The sequence below is a fragment of the Suillus subalutaceus genome (genome assembly GCF_016647625.1).
Source record: "Suillus subalutaceus strain FC151 chromosome Unknown DFJ58scaffold_112, whole genome shotgun sequence".
Lineage (NCBI taxonomy): Eukaryota > Fungi > Basidiomycota > Agaricomycetes > Boletales > Suillaceae > Suillus > Suillus subalutaceus.
This window is the reverse complement of record NW_024540361.1, coordinates 37,679-56,951: the sequence shown is the minus strand read 5'-3', so window position 1 is coordinate 56,951 and position 19,273 is coordinate 37,679. Positions and strand designations below refer to the sequence as shown.

General features: G+C 47.7%; 9 protein-coding genes across 9 annotated transcripts; 3 read left to right on the top strand and 6 right to left on the bottom strand.

The window, feature by feature from the left end:
• Positions 1-12: 12 nt before the first annotated feature.
• Positions 13-3,718, bottom strand: DFJ58DRAFT_717861 (C-type lectin protein; the record flags this gene model as incomplete). The annotated part of the gene is made up of 11 exons (XM_041384412.1): positions 13-129; positions 181-220; positions 272-388; positions 439-641; positions 691-1,077; positions 1,128-1,316; positions 1,366-1,407; positions 1,521-1,895; positions 2,147-2,804; positions 2,993-3,306; positions 3,701-3,718. 11 exons carry the CDS (start codon positions 3,716-3,718, stop codon positions 13-15), a joined length of 2,460 nt encoding a protein of 819 aa, XP_041240122.1.
• A 291-nt stretch (positions 3,719-4,009) lies between these two features.
• On the bottom strand, positions 4,010-6,058 carry DFJ58DRAFT_805205 (DHHC palmitoyltransferase-domain-containing protein). The gene is made up of 8 exons (XM_041391086.1): positions 5,708-6,058; positions 5,288-5,653; positions 5,205-5,239; positions 5,031-5,153; positions 4,878-4,978; positions 4,570-4,821; positions 4,327-4,511; positions 4,010-4,277 (listed from the first exon to the last, which is right to left on the bottom strand). Exons 1-7 carry the CDS (start codon positions 5,829-5,831, stop codon positions 4,424-4,426), a joined length of 1,089 nt encoding a protein of 362 aa, XP_041240121.1. The 5' UTR covers positions 5,832-6,058; the 3' UTR covers positions 4,010-4,277; positions 4,327-4,423.
• Positions 6,059-7,408: 1,350 nt separating this feature from the next.
• Positions 7,409-7,954, bottom strand: DFJ58DRAFT_48505 (uncharacterized protein). The gene is made up of 3 exons (XM_041380611.1): positions 7,879-7,954; positions 7,504-7,823; positions 7,409-7,446 (listed from the first exon to the last, which is right to left on the bottom strand). Exon 2 carries the CDS (start codon positions 7,806-7,808, stop codon positions 7,572-7,574), a length of 237 nt encoding a protein of 78 aa, XP_041240120.1. The 5' UTR covers positions 7,809-7,823; positions 7,879-7,954; the 3' UTR covers positions 7,409-7,446; positions 7,504-7,571.
• A 513-nt stretch (positions 7,955-8,467) lies between these two features.
• Positions 8,468-9,833, bottom strand: DFJ58DRAFT_805199 (uncharacterized protein). The gene is given in 7 exon segments (XM_041391085.1): positions 8,468-8,620; positions 8,646-8,957; positions 8,977-9,185; positions 9,238-9,294; positions 9,349-9,412; positions 9,462-9,513; positions 9,567-9,833. 7 exon segments carry the CDS (start codon positions 9,740-9,742, stop codon positions 8,534-8,536), a joined length of 957 nt encoding a protein of 318 aa, XP_041240119.1. The 5' UTR covers positions 9,743-9,833; the 3' UTR covers positions 8,468-8,533.
• A 582-nt stretch (positions 9,834-10,415) lies between these two features.
• Positions 10,416-11,707, top strand: DFJ58DRAFT_805196 (uncharacterized protein; the record flags this gene model as incomplete). The annotated part of the gene is made up of 2 exons (XM_041391084.1): positions 10,416-10,473; positions 10,523-11,707. 2 exons carry the CDS (start codon positions 10,416-10,418, stop codon positions 11,689-11,691), a joined length of 1,227 nt encoding a protein of 408 aa, XP_041240118.1. The 3' UTR covers positions 11,692-11,707.
• Positions 11,708-11,876: 169 nt separating this feature from the next.
• On the bottom strand, positions 11,877-14,663 carry DFJ58DRAFT_916061 (cytochrome P450). The gene is made up of 13 exons (XM_041395463.1): positions 14,579-14,663; positions 13,858-14,520; positions 13,767-13,810; positions 13,630-13,711; positions 13,507-13,577; positions 13,439-13,453; positions 13,078-13,388; positions 12,966-13,024; positions 12,874-12,913; positions 12,810-12,820; positions 12,582-12,758; positions 12,237-12,530; positions 11,877-12,184 (listed from the first exon to the last, which is right to left on the bottom strand). Exons 2-13 carry the CDS (start codon positions 14,257-14,259, stop codon positions 12,032-12,034), a joined length of 1,659 nt encoding a protein of 552 aa, XP_041240117.1. The 5' UTR covers positions 14,260-14,520; positions 14,579-14,663; the 3' UTR covers positions 11,877-12,031.
• Positions 14,664-14,998: 335 nt separating this feature from the next.
• On the top strand, positions 14,999-16,277 carry DFJ58DRAFT_717857 (uncharacterized protein; the record flags this gene model as incomplete). Its single annotated transcript, XM_041384411.1, has 5 exons — positions 14,999-15,110; positions 15,311-15,407; positions 15,465-15,553; positions 15,601-16,160; positions 16,212-16,277. The coding sequence occupies 5 exons, from the start codon at positions 14,999-15,001 to the stop codon at positions 16,275-16,277; spliced, it is 924 nt and encodes a 307-aa protein (XP_041240116.1).
• A 35-nt stretch (positions 16,278-16,312) lies between these two features.
• DFJ58DRAFT_731796 (flavoprotein) lies at positions 16,313-17,151 on the bottom strand (the record flags this gene model as incomplete). Its single annotated transcript, XM_041386092.1, has 5 exons — positions 16,313-16,398; positions 16,457-16,628; positions 16,681-16,809; positions 16,862-16,975; positions 17,029-17,151. 5 exons carry the CDS (start codon positions 17,149-17,151, stop codon positions 16,313-16,315), a joined length of 624 nt encoding a protein of 207 aa, XP_041240115.1.
• A 467-nt stretch (positions 17,152-17,618) lies between these two features.
• DFJ58DRAFT_731795 (uncharacterized protein) lies at positions 17,619-18,806 on the top strand (the record flags this gene model as incomplete). Its single annotated transcript, XM_041386091.1, has 1 exon — positions 17,619-18,806. One exon carries the CDS (start codon positions 17,619-17,621, stop codon positions 18,804-18,806), a length of 1,188 nt encoding a protein of 395 aa, XP_041240114.1.
• Positions 18,807-19,273: the final 467 nt, after the last annotated feature.

Sequence of the window (19,273 nt, the reverse complement as noted above, 5' to 3'; positions counted from 1 at the left end):
GTGGTCTGTACTTTACGCATCGTAAGCGACTCTTGCGCTCGCCCAACAGTAGGGGTAGTTCCTTTGGTACCAGTTGCGTACACTCCTCCTTTCAGAAATACGAGGAATGGTCGCGTATGATCCTCCAATCTGATAAACGTGATATAAGAATATGGAAAATAACTCAAGCAAGACACATACAACCACTTGATGAGATTCATCGAAGAAATCGGCGGAATACCTGAGTGAAGTACGTTGGTCAGCTAGTTATACGATAACCTATCATACTTACCCCGGATACAACGTCGATGATACAAAACCATCATATTTGTCAAAGACAGTGGAAGTCCACTCCCACACCCCTCCATTATGTCCCTTCCCACCGTACTTGCTTCCGCCGGTAGTAGCCCTAATATGAAATGATTATGACGTTCATCATTCGCGCGGGAGTATACGTACGGGACTGGATGCCAGTTCCTAAATCCGACGTTGGCACCTCCTTCATACCCACAAGAGAATTTGTCAAGGAAGATTCTCAATTCCGGTTCAGTCGGGATGCGTCCGCCTTTAACACTCGCATACACTGAAAGATTCCTGTAGCAAGTAAGGATTGGCCAGTCCCAGGCGATCTTTATGGGAACTGAACCATATAGCGTCCGCACCTGCAGTGTGTTGAGATTAAAAGTGGGAGCTAGGGTGAGTACGACTTACACAGGTTTCTCCGTTGCGATCCTCCCAACTCGCGGGGAACTCGACTTTTCCTTGCCCGGCACCCTTGTAGAACTCGTAGAAGTCCCCATTCGTCACAGGCCGCCACTCAATACGGAACGCTTTGACTTCGGCCTGTCGACTTGGGCTTTCATTGTCCCACCCAAAGATATGGTCAGCGAAATCGCAGCGTTTCGCAGGATCGGCGTCTTCTGCTTCGATGTCGTTAATACCAAGCGTAACAGTTGAAGGGCCTATTTCAACGGTTGCTACATCAGGTTTGGGTGCTGCTTGCCACTGTGCTGCAAGAGACTCCCAGTGGGGAGGAGAAAAATCGGGTGGAGGAATCGTTCCCGTCCCTGCGCGTTGAACTAGCATATACAAGAGCGTCTTGAAGCAACCTCAGTATATCAAACCAACTTCGCAAGAGCCAATGTTACCTCAACATGAAAACCTTCATGCTCAAACGTCATGAACAGGACGCGAGCCACCTTCCTAGTCAAGGAAATCTTGCCTTCAGCAATATCGCTGTAAATCTTTCTAAGGCGCTCCCTGACACGTATTTGGAAGGCCAAAATACTATGGAGTGAGGGCCAATCGTCATCTTTCGTAGGGACCACTGAATGAGGCTAGGGATAGGATTAGGCTAGACGAATGAATGGGAGTAATAAGGCGAACATGGCATTGGGTCGGGTCGTCAACATTGGGGTCAATGCCCCTCTACAATCAGGTTTAGCTGTACTTATTCTCAGCGATACGATTGCTTCGTACCTCGAAAATGTGCTGGAGATGAGAGATGAGCCGTTGATCGTGTATTTCAAATCTGAACTGACCTTAAATTCCTGAGGTTCGGTATGAGGTTCGTCAAGAAGACGAGATAGATGGATATCAAGAAAGGTTGGGATGTGACCGAGATAGAACAGACAGATGTGCCTCAAATCAATCGGCTTCTGAAATAGCATTGCAGGAGGTATCATCCGCCGTGTGACGAAGTCCCAAACAGTCCACATATTGCTCCAGTCCTTTATCGAGGGAATACCAAACTTGGCGGTGTGGCCAGACACCACCGATGGTGACTCAAGTAACGGAAACACGAATGGCGGACGTTCTAACAGCCAGAGTGAATAACGTCCCGTATTGTCTGTCCATCGCTGAATGGGCCGCAGATTGGCCTCGGTGAATAGCGTGTATGTGTCACTTTCCGAATACTAAGCTCGACGCTCGTGAGTTATCCCATATCCGATTCAAGGTGTGCAACGTACTTTGTGCGAGATTTCCATATTGATAAGTTCACCCTCCAAAAATTGAATCGGCTTGGGCGCCATCGGGGGGTTAATGTCATGCGTGTGAGTGCACCTATAGTACGCTTCATGACAACCTAATCCAACAGGCGATGGGGTTGGTCTTCAATCGCATTGATAAAGAGTACTTACGTTTGGATTCGTTAGTAGGTATTCACGTATTCCCATTTTTTTTCCGCGAACATGGACTCGTCTCCGAGTGCCCTCCCAGCGGACTTCAACCCATTCAATATGAAATCTCGAGTGAGACCCCGAGGGTCATTGTACGCCAGTTCAATATCTTTGCGATCATTATCATGATCCAAGCCGAGAAGAAGGGTATCTTTGCCGGGCTCCAATGGCAACGCCCGTAGAAACTTGGCGTCTTCTCCGCGCTTGAAGTTACCTAGCGAGGAGCCGAGGAACAGCATATGTAAGGGGGTCTGGCTATTGCCTGGTGTAGACGGAGATGTTATCTCAGTGTCTGACGAATCAGGAAAAGAAGATCCTGTCGAGGCTGGAGAGGAGTCTCGGCGAGTGCTGTCGAGCCTGTAAGACCCCAACGAGAGTGGCAACGCGCTGTCCGTAATGCTAGATTCTTGAAGGCCACCTTCCTCAATGAATTTGAGTCCAGCATCATACGTTCCAAGCATGCCTTGCGCCTCAACCTTGCCGACAAGCATAGAACCAACCTCAGACTCGCGAAGCTTCATCAAAGTGCGCTTGAGTTCACGTTCTTCAAGGTCAAGCGCGTAGTATGTTATAGGGACGACAGGTGGGGCGACAGGAACGAGATTGGTAAGCGCATGTAGAATGTGGGAAGTCTTGCGCAATGAACTATAACAAAAAAACTCCCATCAGCAGTCGTTCCGGCGTATTAAAATGACATGGAAAGCGTCATTTGCGCTAGGGGCCCAGGCGCACTCTGGGTTATATCCGCAGTGCCTTATCAGGAACATTATGTCATCGCGACAGACACGGCGAGATGAAGCAGCAAACAAAAGCACCTAGTCAAAGACACTCACCCAGCCCCGAGCTCAAGTACGACCTCTCCCGAAACAACACCTCCAGTATGCTGGTGCATGACATCCACGATTTGACCTGCGTGGTCTTGGAGAATTTGCTCCTCCGCACCAAACAGATAATATTCTGGTGCCTTAGTAGTGATATTGTCGTATAGCCTCAAGCCATGTTCGTCGTAGAGAATCATGGTGGGCAAGGTCTTCTCGTTCGTGGAAGCCATTAATCCTCTGATGATCTGCGACTGGATGTCACTGGCAGCATCGGTACTAGTAGTGGAAGTTGAGGAGGACTTATCATAGGGTCGAACATCGACGATCTGAAGAGCGTTCATGGTATCGTAATGTGAGTAGAAAGACCTCCTTGGAAAGCGGGTTCTGGAGGACCAGGGTTCCATGAGCCATCCTCTTTATAAGTCTGACGCATCGGCTATACAGGGGTTCGAGTGACTTGCGTCGATTATGTAATAATTGTTTTGGGCACCAAATCAAAGGCAACTTGTAAGGTCCGAGAACTGGCCACTAGACCCTATAAGTGTGCATGTGAGAGCTGATGGAGTAACAAAATGTACCCCTTGGCGCATCGCTGGGACCATTTCCCCATTCTGATCACACCTGATTCGAGATCTGTGATCATGGGGACCTTTAGAATGTAGCCACACTTCTCCATCATTTCGCCTGTCAAATAGCCGACCTGCTGACACGATGCGCGACTTCGGGAGCATGCCGCATGGTAGTAAACCTTTATGCGTTAGGAAGATCCTGGTGACGACCTGGTAGTGTTGTGGGCAGAACTATTTTGAAGCAGTTCCGCTGGAAGAACTGGCAGCACTTGGCAGAATCATGTTCTGCCCTGCCACATGGCAGAATGGCAGAGTCCTGCGCACAACACTACCTGTAAGGTCCTCCACAAACACGATTGATTTGAAATCGTTGGTTCGGAGGTACATGCTTCATCGGAATCCATGCGCATGTTACACGATGGTGCACAGGCGTGCCGCTTATCTCCATGTTTTGAAGACATAATTTATCACACAGAAACAATACTGATACACTCCAGATGAAAGGTGAGAGGCGCAGAATAGTAGAACAATATCACAAGCTGAAATCTGGCTTACATAGATGTAATAAGCACCTCAGCTAAAGGCTTGATATGGGAAGTAGGAATGTTGTAGATATAGCAAGAAAGGGTATCGCCTGCGGAATCCAGGCTCGGCCGACGTATTTTGGACAAATCACAAAAGATTATTGTGGCTGTTCCGCAGCGCGCATTGCATAACGACCACGTCCACTGACATGTTTTAGTACATATCGGTCACAGAAACACTGGATGGGCTTACCTTGTCTGTTTGCTGTCCCTTCCATTCTCACAGAAGCATATCAGGTTGCAATCACATTAAGCAGCATACTTAGTAAGAAGCACCCAATGATTCTATTTCAAGCTTCCTTCTCGAGGCGGGCCGCGAGCCGGGACAGCATCTCCTGCGAGCGTGGATTACGCGGAAATGATCGCCCATCGCCATTCCTGCATGGATCCACTCGTTGGGTTTGGCAAGGACAGGTGGTACTTAAAAACGACTCACCCAGTGCCACCAATAAGAAGCAGATAAATCCACCCTTGTGGCTTGCTCCATCCGAAAACTTGCGCCCAGTTCCTCCGCCACCCGACATCGTACATGCGCACGAACCTATGTGCATCACGGACCACTCTACGTTGATTGTATGATAATTCTTCCTCCATTGGAGGATCGGACAACTTCATGGACGCCGGTAACGGAGGAATATATCTCAATAGTAAGAATGGTGAGAGAGCTTCAACAGTAGTTTGGTTAGTGCTACTTTGCGATTAGCGCACGGAATAACAAGCATAAAAGTTATGCGTTTCACTTACGTGATGAGGTAGATATGGTATACCAAGAAGGAACCAACAACCAGAGTAAAAATCACGCCAGCAGCGGCAAGTAACAATTCATGAACAGGGGTAGCCTGATCCTGGACAACCATGAGTCTCAAAGATCCAGTAAACGCGTTCAAAATTCCTTACCAGAACCAGAAGTGGGTTGTTGAAAGACCACCGGACTGCGGATATAGATATGATAGTGACATATGCGGAGAAAGCGGTGATGCAAGTCAAGAAGTGAACAAATGCTGGGTATGTTCTATGTCCCTGCAAGCGAGACGTTATAAATGTATACCGCAGGCTCACTCTACCACTTACGATACATTTAGCTCCAAGCCAAGGACAATGATGATCTAGGATGGTAAGCCAGTAGCGTGGTTGCCTGAAGTGTATAAACTCACCCATCTTCAAAACACAACGGCCACAGATGCTGCAATGGTGCGCACGCTCCGGTTTAGGTACCCAACATTTCCGACAAAACTTGTCAGGACGACAGTCGTCGTCAGTATTCCCCATGGTCATCAAAGCTTCCGCGAGGCCCATATCTCCATGCTGATCGATAGGATCCTGGTCGGAAGCGTTAAAGAATACTGGACCAGGATCACGAGCTACGCAAATCATCAAGGAAACAAAGGCGAGGAATTTGAGGGTAAAAATGACCAAGAAATGAATGACGAAGGCAATGGGATTGTCCAGTGTGCGAAGATAGTGATTTACGAGCACAATAAACAACGAAGGATAGGGAGCCATCATGAGGAAAAGCAACACTGGGAATGTTTTGAGTGCGTCAATGAGGGAAACCACGCGGTGCGAGGACGTACAACATAGCGGTAGGTAATGATACCAACTTCTCCGAACCTCTGAATCAAAATCGTCATATTTGAGGGAAGTGTCTTGTCCCGAGGTATCTACCTCGAAGGAGAGTAAAGGCTGAGGCCGTGACATGTAAAACGAACGACTGGAAATTGTCCACGAACTTGATCGTTGTGCTGCGGCTGGCTTCAGACACAGTAACTAAGGGTATTTATCAATGCAGAGAAGGTGGTAGTGCCAGGTATATGATAAAAAGGAATAACACGAAGAGCTGAGAACTCAAGTACTCAGGCTCAAGAGGCTGTCCAACAAGCAGTGCCACTGGGCACCTAGTATAGTTACTATAGTAGTAGTGACTAACCCGTTCAACATATGGAAGGATAATATTCCGTACTGCCACCGGCAGTATGTGACTACTAAGCTTTACCTTTAAGAACAGAATCGAAATCTGTTTCTCTTGGACTGCGCAGGTTGACTATCGGAACACCTCGACATTTACTCATGGATAGTTTCATCAGAGGTTATCTCAACTGGTCTTAGCCAATTAGTTACCACAATAGAATCCAAATCTATTTCTCTTGGACTGCGCAGGTTCGAAACCTGCTGCAGCGCTGAACGACAGGTTCTTTTTCTATCAGAATACACCTTGACATTGATTCATGGATGGTTTCCTCAGGCGTTTATCTAACTGGTCTTAGCCAAGTGGATACCACAACAGAGTCAAAATTTGTTTCTCTTGGAGTTGGTTCAAAACCTACTGACAACATTTTTGCGGTGTATAGATCCTCGGAGGACCGACCTCCTCTTTATGTGATAGTCTTCTGTCCATGAAAGGGAACTCACCTTCATGCCCCGCGAGGGTTGTCTCGGAAACATAAAATATATTCCCGAAGTGCGTACGTGCCAAGTTCCAACCTAGATTCTCGACAGACTGACCAAAAATGTTGGGATTCACCACCAAACGAAAAATGTTAGTGAGGCTGAAAGCCTGAAGAATGCACGCGAGCTAAGGACAGAGTGAGTCTGACAGTTAGGAAAATGATGTAACCTCCTACCCTCACTGAAGCCTCATTGATGGGCACTCCTTCGGTCGTTGGCTCTTCCAATGCGACCGAAGATGACTTGAAAGCCAAGGGTGGAAGAGTTGAAAGTGGCAGACCGAGCCATATCGTTGTGATGTGTGTAGTTTGCGTGCGCTTCTGTTTTATGTCGATGTCAAAGCGGAACAGAAATTATTTACTTTCGATTACTGTAGCAAGACCCGGGCACCGGATAGAGATGTCATGTCAATGGAGAGGTCCTCGCGAAACTCTAGAACACCTCATGACGGAAAGCTCAAGACATCATACAGGAGCGGCCCACCGAGGCGTAACGGAAAAGAGGGGCCCAGCGAGAACTGAATGACAGCTTGACAAGCCCCTAGCAAATAAGGTGTCAAATAATTGTAACCCGAACACGGGTGTAGGGAGATGGGATATGAGAAACCGATCGTGTTCGACAAGAGCCTTCCTTAACTAACGTTGGGAGTCGGGGAAGACTAAATACCTCAGTAACGTTCATGTGCACGGCACCAGACATGACCCATTCTTGCGAAGACTCCAATTTAATCACAAATTCCCTCTCAAGGTCCCGCACTAGTGAGGGTGGTCACTTGTGCCAAGGTCAACCTGGAACATTAGCCGGCTGCAAGGGCATTGCTTGGTCCCATCCCCGGTTTCAACAACATACACGACCTCCTCGTATGCGACTGCTAAACATGAGCATTTCAGTCACACACGTAGTTCATGTACAAATTTGTGCTCACTCGTCTTTCAACTGAAAATCGAAAAACAAAAATCAAGATTCGATGAACAAGTCGAACCTATGGTTTAGTCAGTTAATAGGTATCAGCATAGATGAATGGCATTGCAATGCCAAATTGTTTGTCTTCAGTATCATAAACGATATAAAAGACGACAGAGAACAATACCAGGTTGTTACACAATCTACCTGCGAGGCAGGAGAGGTGGCAGGGCACGAAGCGGTACCAAAAACAGGCACGAATGGGCACAAAAGGCCCATCAGGAAGTCCCAACGTTGGCCGTCATAGGGTAAACGAAGGAAGCACATACAGTCTGTTACAGGCTGCCTCAGTGCGCGGATATAGAAGAGGCACAATGCATTAGACCCACCTACTCACCTATCACAACACACTGTACCGCTCTTGCGCGAATCCAAGCTCCACGATGGTCCCTGTTTCGGACGGGGCGGCCCTCTAACTTGGCCATGAAGTGGAGTGCTTCCCTCATACCGCGCGCGGCACTGTCGATTGTTCACATAATTATCAATGGTTGTTGGAGGTAGTAGGAGAAAGCAGCCTTAAATGATATGATGTATCTAGTCTCCCCAGGCAGACTAGATAGGAAGGCAGATATTCGTTCCTTCTTCATTATGCTGAGGTACGCTGACCACTATGCTGATGCATGCAGACTGTGATGTATCAGGGACTTCCTTCTGGATCTAGAAAGTGATGGGACTTACCAGACTACTGGAGGTAATCAGACAGCGTGGGCGAATTTCCCAAACGGACGACATGCAGCACACGGAGGCAAGTTGATTCTTCAGGAATAAGATGAAGAGCAAGGTCGAATAAACATCAGAGTAGGAGAATCTAGCCTCTGAGGAGGCTGCAGAACCAGTCGCCCATGGGCAAGACGGATCTCGGTTGAAGCTCATATACGAGATGAAGAAGAGTTTGTGCCATGTACGCCAATATCCTTAGGACACTCTGAGGTCAAAAGTCATCATAACCATTCTATCGTACACTAGATTAACATTAACATGAGTAGTAGCAGTTATCTGACCTTGCATACAATCCATCTTCCTACTGTCCCTTCCTTCGGCCGAAGGTGACCGTCTCGGCACCGCTCATTCATCCACTCCTCCAAAGAAAGACCTGATGCACACTCGGACGTCTGCTCGGTTGAAAGCAGTAAGGCATTTGGTCATCCAAGTCTGGGTCTCTTCTGAGGCTGATAGCTCCCGATATGCACTGCGCAGCACCACCCACGCCTTATCCCTCGCTTTGCTTCTCAGCCGTTCCACGAGCGCGTGCACTGCATCTTGTGATAGACGGACCAGTTCATCGTTTGTCTCGTCAGATGACTTGGAAACAGAAAGGATATGCCTGTATACATCGTGCCGCGAAAGCGCTTCAACCCTGATATAGTTAAGGGTGCGGAGACTCGTTGCTAGATTTGATATCCATGCATATGCTTCCTGATGTCCTATCGAGCACGTTGGGCGAGAGGCATGAAAGATGTTCGAAGTAGGTTTTTTGCGATGGATATCCTGCGATCAGGTGGTGGAGGAGAGATATCAGCACGGAGCTGATCGGAGGCTGGATTGATGCAGAGGTGTAGAGTTCGGGGAGGAGGTGAGAGAGAATAGAAGATGTCTGGATTGGAGAGTCGAATAGCGCGGAGAGGCAAAGAGAGATTTCGTACACTGCAGGACATCTAAACGATGATAAAACTAATGCAAGATCAAATTAACATACCTTCGATTGCAAAGGCATCACTCCGCTTGGACGCGAAGATTCCTTCTCTAAGCTTTCCTGACCAGTAAAGTTTGGAATAGATTCTTGGTAAAGAAGGAACGTGGGACTCACGAAACAAAATTAAGATGTTCTCCTGTCCATTCTTTGTCTGTTTCTCTGTCCAGAACTTGTGCAGCTGTAATCTTCATGCAGCCTCATCCCGAATGTCATCAAGCTATACCCACCTTCTCACCCACGAACACTCTGTACTGCTCTTGCACCTTGGAATCCTTCAAGCTAGCACCTAAGAAAGGTAAGCTCTAAGAATGAGTCGAGCAATTTGATCTCACGCATCCCCGCCTTGTTCGAGCCCGCTACTTCGGCTAACTGATGCAATGTGTTCCATTTGCATGTGAGGCGTGGCACCTGCTTTTGAATCTCTAACTTGAAAAGATGTGTTCACCCTTCCACGAGCATGTGGTTGCCCCCGCGTGCGGCCCTTGGCACTTCCACGGGCCGTTCTCATGTTGATTGTCAGTACCCGTGGGGTTGAATCTAGTCACGGTGGGAGTCTTCAAATAATAATGTTTGTTTGTTTGTTTGGATCTAAAGCTTTTGGTAAACAAACTGTCGCTGGTAAGGCTTAACTAAGTCACATACACGTTTGACTCACACTGAACATTTGCCATAATACAAAAGGAACGACTGTTTTACTTGTTGGTCCGCTTGGTCTACCTATGGGAGACTATCCTTGTACTGGAGTCAGTCACAGTAGCTGCATCTGCGGACATGACTAATCACGTGGTACCCAGGCGGCCTCGGTATTACTATAGTCTGATGCAAGTTAGACTACAGAGAGCCTGCAGTTAATAATTGATGTGCGTCCTATTGGTGCGTCGGTTGGGCAGCCTACACAAGTGACCCAGGCCACTTGATCTTTCTCTTGTCTTACTGGGTATACTTTATATTTAGGCGCAATCTTATGATCCGCTCGGTCACAGTGTCTAAGTATAATACTCGTAACTCGTGCCAGTGAGTCTTACAACTCTTTCGTGTTCTCCACAGTCAATATAAACTCTGGGTATATAAGTTGTTTATATAAATGTATCTCCTTATATCAAACGGAGTCTCACACTGCCGCACATCAGCTGGGTGACTGACCCGCTCTTAAACACAGATATACTATTACCCCGCATACTATGAGCAGCAGCGACGGAATAGACGCGTCTGGATCGTTTCCCGCCTCAGTTGACACAGGTAAGTAGTCCTTGGAACTTGGAGGCTTCCGCTGACTGTTGTCGTCCAGAGGACAACATACGACAAATGATTGGAGAGGACAACGATAGTCCTTCACTCGTCGAACCTGGAAGCGGGCATCCCGTTACTTCACTTTCCCCTTTGCTGCCAGCAGAAATCCTACTCCTAATTTTACAACCAGGATGGAAGCGGTGCGAGGATAGAGAAACCTGGAAAGAGATAGTGAATGTCCTGCTCAGCTGCACTCTTGTATCAAGAGCCTGGTACGAGGCTGCAAGAGCAGTTCTGTACCAGGATATCCGACTTTCCCAAGTCAACTCCCTTCGCCTATTTCTTTCCACCGTGCGCGAGAGGTTCGGCGGTCATTGTTCTGCTCGCAGCCTGCAGTTCATGTATTGTTCGCCGCATCGGCGTAACAAAAAGCAGCCAAAGGAGTATGCGACACTTGCTGGAGAGATTGTTGCGTGCTGCCCGGAACTCAGGTACCTTGCAGGAGAATGTGGCTCCCTGTGCTTCACCAACAACATGTCCCTCCCCGAGTACCCATATTTGAGGGAACTCAAAGTATCTGGGCAGAACCTCCACCTCCTTGCCCCTCTTCTATCGCGTTTATGCAATCTCAAGTCATTTGAGATGCTTCAGAGTCACAATGGCGACGATCTCCTCGAGCACTTTTCGCCGCCTCGCTTCAAGCTTTCGACTTTATCGATATCTCAAACAGAGTTGTCTCCTGGCCTGTGTAAATGGCTTGAATCCAGTTCACAGAGCATAGAGTGCTTGGAGGTGCAGGAAATAGGCGTGAGCCTGAGTCACTTGGCCAAGGTCATCGGAGGTTTTGTGAAGAAAGTCCACGTCAAAATCGTGGTTGATTCCATAGCGGACAGTGACTCGGAGACTATCTCAGCGCTATTTGGGTTCGCGGGCTTGCGGAGACTTCGCGTCGACGGATCGAAAATCAACAAAGAGCGTTTGCTCGATCTACGATTATCATTGGAGACATTCACGTTCTCTGAGGACATATTGAGCATGCGTACTGTGCTGGCGCTGCTACATGTGAATTGGCAACCCTCCTTACAATCGCTGAACGTTTATCGTATGCCAATGAGCATCTACTTCTCCGAGCAGTGGATCGCTACGGCTGCGGAATATAGGGATGTGCTACACAGCGTATGCGCTGCTCGCGGTATCCAGTTGAACTGGCTGTCACCAGAAGATTGATACCGGTAAGTGTGTCCTATAAATTCCATAATGCCGGTGCTTATACGGTTCCAAGCTTTTATCTACGTTTGTAACTACATAGGGACGATTCAACAACTTGATCCGATATCATATTGTGGGACTTACTTTCGAATCTTGTTTACATTACAGTGCTACCACTTACCATGCGCACGGTTCAACTGATTGATTATGCATGTAAATTTCATTACCAGCCTTTCACCACATACAGAACTATACAGAGTCCATATGAAACTAACCTGCCTATCTGAATAAATTGTTTAAGAGTTCAGGCCGCAGATAAGCGAGAAAGTATTCGAATCCTCCAGCGCAATGCAACCAATCATTCATACCGACGAACTCTCAAAGGCACTCCAATACCGTCCTCTCCAACAACCCGCGGGCGAGGCAAAATTCCCCTCACAATCTCGACCTGAGTATCCGGTCCATCCCGCATCTCAAACACAAAGTTCTTCATCAGAACCGACAATACCACCTGTATCGCAGTGAGTGAGTAACGTCCAAACTGGCTAATTCGTCTCAATCACCCTCATTTCGGTGATCGCAAAATCTTTTCCGAGACACGTCCTCGGGCCGTCGACAAATGTCAGCAGATGCCTATGACCTTGGACTTCCTTGGCCTTGCCACTGATGCCGTTTTCAGTCAGCCAACGATCAGGCTTGAATTCCTTTGCGTCAGGTCCCCAGATGGCCAAAGAGCGATTGATTGCCCTGATTGAGATCACCATCGATGACCCCTTCGCTATAGATATACTGTCCTTCATTTTCCCGGACTCCGTGCACACAGGTTCGCTCAAGGGAATAACGTCATCTTCGCGTGCCTGTAGATTTACTGTCAGGGTCTCTATTCACGTATAGACAAGCGTGCTCACAAGGCGAGTGAACTCGGATATTGCAGGATAAAGTCGTAGGATTTCATGGACAACCGCATCCAAGTATGGGAGGTTGGCCTTCAATTGGTCGTATGTCGGATCAGGACCAAATGCGAGCAGCTCCTCTCTGAGTCTGGTTTGGACATCGGGGTGTCGCGATAACTCGATCAGTGCCCACTGATCACCACGTGAATAGCGTGTACAGACGTTATCGGACAGTAGACTTACCGTAAGAGTGACTGCCAGCGAAGAGTCAGCTAACATAATAGCAGCGGACAAGAAATCAACTCACTTGACGTCGTTTCGTAACCCGCAAGAAGCAAGACCTTCATCTGCAGGATATCAGCTTGTAAGTCATGGCTGTGATACATGGTCTCCACGGACCTGAGCCAATACTTCATCCTCGGACATATGAAGCTCAGCTTCTTGACCTTCAGCTTTCACTGTGATCGTTGGGTCGATCAAGGGTCCACGATGAATCTCTTGGAGAGCGTACTCAGCAGTCCGATGACAGATTTTTCTTCTTCTGCCTCTTTCATATTCACATCCTTCTCCCGGCGACTACGAAGTAACAAGTCATTGGATATTTCGCCCATAGTTACGTTAAGTTTCTTCGCCAGCGTCGTCCGCTTAGTAGGTATCTTGACAATGATAGGAAACGCCGACGCGAACAGGAAAAAAAGTTGGTTTATTGCTGAGGCCTGTGAGTTGTTTCCGAAAGTATCGAAGACTTCCGTAACGCTGGCATGCTTTCCGTCGAGTGAGCCAAAATCATGGGAGAAACCAGCAATGCCAATCGTATCCAAACTGCTGTTGCGTCATTTTCGGGGTTTGTATGGTAAACATCCATCCCTTACGAGAAATGATTCATCCTTGAAGTCATTTTGATGAGGAGTGCAAGGTTTGTACGCCCAAAGCTACGCACCAGTTTTGAACTTCGATGACAGCATTCCCATCCTTGCTCGATTCTACATCGGTGTCCCATGCACTCTTGACCTTAGAGTTTCAAGATTAGATGTGTCACATTTCTTAGATTGCAAACCCTTACCTTATATGCTGAATCATAAAACACTGATGTGAGTTTCCGAATAGCTGCATTACTGAACGCCGGAGTAAGAGTCTTCCGCTGCCTAATTCGCAGGTAGTTAATCAGTCTCCGGCACGAGGACAAGATCTGGGCACTACCTTCTGTGACTCTCACCCCGAGACCATATTATGCCTCTGCCGATCTGTAAAGAGATGAGACAGACGATATTAGAAGAGGGTATTAACATACCATGTTCTCTGTTAGCGCCTGAGAAAGTGGCGTCTGCACATAGGTCCATGATTCTCGGGCATAAAAATGTGCGACGGCTCTTGGGTCAGTTAGCACGATTCTGGTCTGTCCGAAGACAGACGGAATCATGTACACTACTCCATACTCCTGCGCCCAATGTTCATACATTGTAGCACTGTCTTTAGATGAGACGAGGTCGTTCAAAACACCGTATATGAAGCTGGTACGAGGTGGACCACGGAGTTGAGTCGTCCTCAATCGCCATCGAAGTGCCCTTATCACTTTGACGAAAGTCCACAGTGCCACAAATGAACAAGCGACATTGAACGCGCCAGCTGAACGAATTGTTGTCCAGAGGCTTGATGGAGAGCCAGGTACAGCAATAGTAAGCAAGGCCTTCATTGTCGCGATGAATTCGATATTTGATCTATTGGGAGATTTATAGCGGTAGCGGCATGACTACGAAGTCCAGGAATTAATACTTAAGCCCGTTGACTGTGGAGGGGCCCATACTAGGCCGAGCTTGTGTCGGAAATGAAAGTTGTCGCGCGCTACTCGTAGGAATGCTCGGCCATTTTCAAACTCCGCGCGTGATTTCGTACTTTGAACGTTCGAACTAACCCGCAAGATAAATCATATGATTGTGCCGCGGTGATTTATCTCCTAAATCATTACTCAACCAACTTGAGGCAGTCCGCATCAATTTATTTCCCAGACTTACATTACTAGCCTGTAACATAAGAATTGAGTGGGGCTATAATCACAAGCTGCCAGTAACCAGCAGACAGGATCTCCAGACAAGCCAGGTGACAGCTCGACACAATCTTGTGTATTCAAGTTCTGAACGGAGACAATGGCTGGCGTACGTAATAAATGACACCGTCACGCCGTGGTCCTGTTTGCTGATAATTAAGCTGCGTAATGCGCATTACGTCGTACCATAATTTCCCGTGCATCAGCTGGAAAGTGACATAAGTATGTAGGACAAACTTGATACACAAAAGTCCAAGGCCGCAGATTAGAGCCAGGTGCTGACAATGGAAGCGTCCATAGCCGGTCTAACTTGAAGCGGTGGGACAGGGAATGGGCTACAGGTCATTCTCGTGGTCTCCCCCAACGGTGCAATCGCGATACTCTCTCAATGTACTCGCAGCATCCCGAAGCATTGCTTCATCTTGTGGCGGCTGGCCTGCAACTACTAGAAACGAGGGTCCAAAATATTGAGCAACTGCCAGACTCCGCCAGCAGCCAGAGTAGAAGAAATTCCCCGTGGACACTACATACTGCGAGGATGCAAAGCGTGAAATAGTGCTGTATTTTCATGTGTAAGCAAATGAACAATAAATTACATAAGCCTTAGGTAAAGAGTTAGCGCTTTAGCACTTGTCCACGACGATGACCATAGAGCCACCCTTGAATGCCACAGACAACGTTTCCCAGAAAGTCGTACAAGTTCCCCTGCGAACAGGTCTTCCAACAAGGGAAGAGCTACTTGCGCACTATCCAGCCAAGTTCACATGGCACCAGCTAAAGACTTTCGTGAATTCCGGGTACTTGTATTTTACCACCAGTATGAACAAGACGCTGACTTTGCAACGTCACTAAAGGGATCTCGGGCTGCTAAAGCGTGACAGGGCACTACAAAAGAGATATGACGTATGGTCTCTAGGGATTGTGAAAGAGCATGGCTCAATGGGTGGGTAACGTAGAGTCAGGATATAGAGATTGCTCAACAGCCTCAAGTGAACTACCTTATCAACCACCGTCTCCAGTGGGGAAAGCCGGATACTCTTTCGCTCTTACCCTCAGCACTTGATAACGATACCAGACCTAAGGACTTCTCCATCTCTTCATCCAAATCTAATCAGTCTCTCCCTCCGCTTCCCCAAGACGCACCCGAATATTTTAAAGCTGATATCCCGGTTGACTCAGATTTTCTCAGTATCATTCAGAATGACTGGCCTTACTCCGTCCCTATCGAGATCGAACACACGCTCATCTGGTCGCGAGTACCTATCTTCCATCCAGATATCATCCCAGCGGAAATTGATGCACGGATTCAACAAGATGGGCTGTGTGGGTTTACAGGCACCGACGAGCTTCCACCCTCACCATCTACCCTACCGGAATGTCTGCCTGCTCTAGCGGAGTGGGGAATCACAATGGAGAATTTAGTTCGCAGCCCCAAGGGCAGTCTAGAGGTCGAAGAGATGGTGAGGAATGCTGGAAGAGAAATAGATGGTTTTGTGAAACGAAGGTGGGTGGAGAGCGAGTGGGAAACTGCATGGTTTGTCAATCCCCCAGTGAGTAAACGAGCCTTTGACTACACTGTGTCAGACGCTGAGCATTTGCAGAGGCTACAAAGTGTTCGTGGACTAGCGCATATACACGTATTCGCAAAGAAGAAGCAACACTTATAGATTAGACCAATATTAGACGTAGAATACCCATTGTTTTATGATTTGTTATCTTTGCGAACGAGTTTCATTTGATCTACCACTATCTTCACGATATCGCGCCATTCCGTCATGGCACCGAGGCCTTTGAAAAAGAGTCAAGTTATCTGCGACGGTAAGAAATAAAAGTCGGAGCTACATACCAACGTCCCCACATGCAAGATTCTTTCCGATTGGCCCGACAACTTGGTAGCGCACAACGTCCCGGATGACGCGCAAATGTTCTGCCGTGAGTGGATGCTCGTACATGAGCGTATTCATCGCCGGGAATACGTAAGTCAGCGTCGTAGGTGCTAGCGCGCGAAGGAGAGAGGTCTAACCAAGAGGTTTGTCATCAAACACGACATGAATGCGCTGGGAAACATACTGCGAGATTGTCGCAGAGTCCGTGTGCAATCTTTGAGAGCGTATTTGCCGAGCAGGGAGCGACAAGAACAATGTCAGCCCACCTCCTCAGCTCGATATGCAGGATCGGATCTCCAATCTTGTATGACCCCTGTCATGAACGTTGAGACGGCCAAGCTCTTCTGAAAAGCGTGTGTATTTACCGACCACTCGTCCTCATCAGTCCACACGCGGGCTCCTGCCTTGAGGACATCTGCAGGGTCGTAAAACGCGAGCGATTCCTTGGTCGCAACCACTTCTACTTTGACATTTTGGTACTACGTTTGTACACAACATGAGCAAGGGCAGTATTCCAGGACAGGGGACAGACTTGGAGAAGCAGTGAGACGATGAGAGGAGCTTTGATAGATGCTACGCTTCCAGTCGTTATGAGCAACACATGGTTGTGATTTGGGAGACGCTCCGTTTCAGCAATAAATTGGCGAGTCACCATGGGTGAACGTCCGAGAGTGAAGTTATTATTACGAATAGTTTTGTAAGCTGTTATCGTTTATTTATTGGCTTTAATTTTATTTATACTAAGCTAATGGGTCGCGTGATTCCCAGCGTCGTTGCGAACGACGTGATCCTTGTTTGAGTCTGACTCAAATATTATCCACTCTGAGTGGGCGTGATTTGTGCTGGTCGTTGGCAGCCGTGAATCTGATCAGTGTGTTTTTTCACGTGTCGGGGATTGTTAATCCCTTTTTCAGGCTCCGTTACTCCTATGGTGGAGGCTTGCTTAGCGAGCGACTCTGGTTAGATTTGGTTTGCCCCCTTTTCCCGTCACTTCGCTAGGTGAGCTATTCGTTAGATTGTGCTTGTGTACCATCAGGATTCAATATTCAATATTCAGTAGTAGGCCGTTCTTCGAGACTTCGTTTCAAATCCTCTCGAATTTCAACTCAACGTGAACAGATCATGCATGATATGATCAAGAGCGGTGACAAACTTTCACTTGTCAAAACCAGTCGACAGGCTTCTTCACCACATCTACCAACTGAGATCCTGTCTCAGATCTTGATTTCACTAACACTATTGACACAGTGGACTTCCAACACTTGGAGAAAAATGATGGATGTCCTGCTCAGCTGCTGTCACGTATCAAAAACCTGGTGTGAGGTCGCAAGAGAAATTCTTTATCGGTGTATCCAACTATCTCAGATTGAATCCCTTCGCCTACTTCTGCGCACCGTGCGCAGCGACAGCTTTGGTGGCCTTTGCCCTGCTCACGCCCTCTATTTCAAGTCTCGTTTTTCAACTGACAAAGAATTTGCGACACTCGCTGGAGAGATTATTGCCTGCTGCCCGAACCTCATGTACCTGACAGGAGATCATAACCCCCTGTGTTTCACCAACATCATGGCCCTTCCTAAGTACCCATTCTTGACGAGGCTCAAAGTATCTGGGCAGGACTTACAATTCCTTGCCCCTCTCCTACCTCATCTATGCAATCTCGAGTCCTTCGAGATGGAAGGAAGCTACGGTGATGTTCATGTTCCCGGACTTTACTTTCCCCCGCCTACCTTCAAGCTTTCGAACATATCGATATCTCGGACAGAGTTATCTCCCAGCCTGTGCAAATGGCTATTCTCATCCAGTTCCGAAAGTATCGAGTCCTTAGAGGTGGAGGAAGTAGGTGCGAGCTCGTGTCATTTGGTCGAGGTCATTGGGGATTCTGTGAAGAAGCTTCACGTCAAAACTAAGTCTCGTTGTCTACCGACGAACGACTCAGAGGCCATCAAAGTGCTATCTGGGTTGACAGGACTGCGAAGCCTTCGCATCGACGGATGGGGTCTAGAACCAAAACCTTTGCTCAATTTACAATCATCATTGGAGACATTGGCGTTCTCCAACTCTGTCGCGTGTAATGTCCTGTTCCTGCTGCAGTCGGGTTGGCAGCCCTCTTTACAGTCGCTGGACATGTATTATGAGCCAGGCTCCCCCGTGAACTCCTGGATCTCGGCCATGGTTGAATTCCGGGGGAAACATGAGCTGGCGAGAACCTGTGCTACTCGTGGTATCCAGTTAAACGAGATTCATTCAATATACAGGCCTCCTAGTGATTTGGTACCAGTATGTGGGTTCGAGAAATTCTTGACATATTGACGGTGTGTTTGCATACGACTGCAAGCTTTTGTTTCATCACTTGCATACATTTTAACTTCGGGCAGAAGATCGTTGGCCCTGGTGTTGGTTTTCCTTGTATCCCATGTCTTGTCAGTACGATATGCAGTTACTTTGCTGAGTATCACATCATAGTCGCATGTGGGCGAGCAGATTACTTCGTAATTATCAAACACCCCGGACAACCGCATGGACAATATTCAAATTGATCCTCGTGAAGCGCTGGGTTACTACCTTAGGTTCTGAATCACAAACGAACATATGCGCGAAGTGCAAGTCTTCTATCCTATCGGGAATCACTGCGGAAACGAGAAAACGACCAGACCCTATCTGGACCTGGTTGAACTGTCTGGACTCTGCCTGTACACAATCCGTACCTTATAGACTATCTGTACTCGAACCAGACGTGGAGAATTTGATGGTCGCAAATGTTTGACTTTGGAGAAAAC

Excerpts from the sequence above, each read along its gene's own strand:
- DFJ58DRAFT_48505 (XM_041380611.1), bottom strand. The coding sequence starts at position 7,808 with ATGTGCTTCCTTCGTTTACCCTATGACGGCCAACGTTGGGACTTCCTG.
- DFJ58DRAFT_916061 (XM_041395463.1), bottom strand. The coding sequence starts at position 14,259 with ATGAAGGCCTTGCTTACTATTGCTGTACCTGGCTCTCCATCAAGCCTC. Across the intron at positions 13,712-13,766 it reads CGGGGTGAGAGTCACAGAAG|GCAGCGGAAGACTCTTACTC; the intron begins GTAGTGCCCAGA and ends CCTGCGAATTAG. Across the intron at positions 12,914-12,965 it reads AGGATGAAGTATTGGCTCAG|ATGAAGGTCTTGCTTCTTGC; the intron begins GTCCGTGGAGAC and ends GATATCCTGCAG.
- DFJ58DRAFT_805205 (XM_041391086.1), bottom strand. The coding sequence starts at position 5,831 with ATGTCACGGCCTCAGCCTTTACTCTCCTTCGAGGTAGATACCTCGGGA. Across the intron at positions 4,979-5,030 it reads ACAACCCACTTCTGGTTCTG|GATCAGGCTACCCCTGTTCA; the intron begins GTAAGGAATTTT and ends ATGGTTGTCCAG. Across the intron at positions 4,512-4,569 it reads CTTCTTATTGGTGGCACTGG|GAATGGCGATGGGCGATCAT; the intron begins GTGAGTCGTTTT and ends GGATCCATGCAG.
- DFJ58DRAFT_805199 (XM_041391085.1), bottom strand. The coding sequence starts at position 9,742 with ATGAGAACGGCCCGTGGAAGTGCCAAGGGCCGCACGCGGGGGCAACCA. Across the intron at positions 9,514-9,566 it reads CTCGAACAAGGCGGGGATGC|CTTGAAGGATTCCAAGGTGC; the intron begins GTGAGATCAAAT and ends CTTAGGTGCTAG. Across the intron at positions 9,186-9,237 it reads TGATGCCTTTGCAATCGAAG|TGTACGAAATCTCTCTTTGC; the intron begins GTATGTTAATTT and ends GATGTCCTGCAG.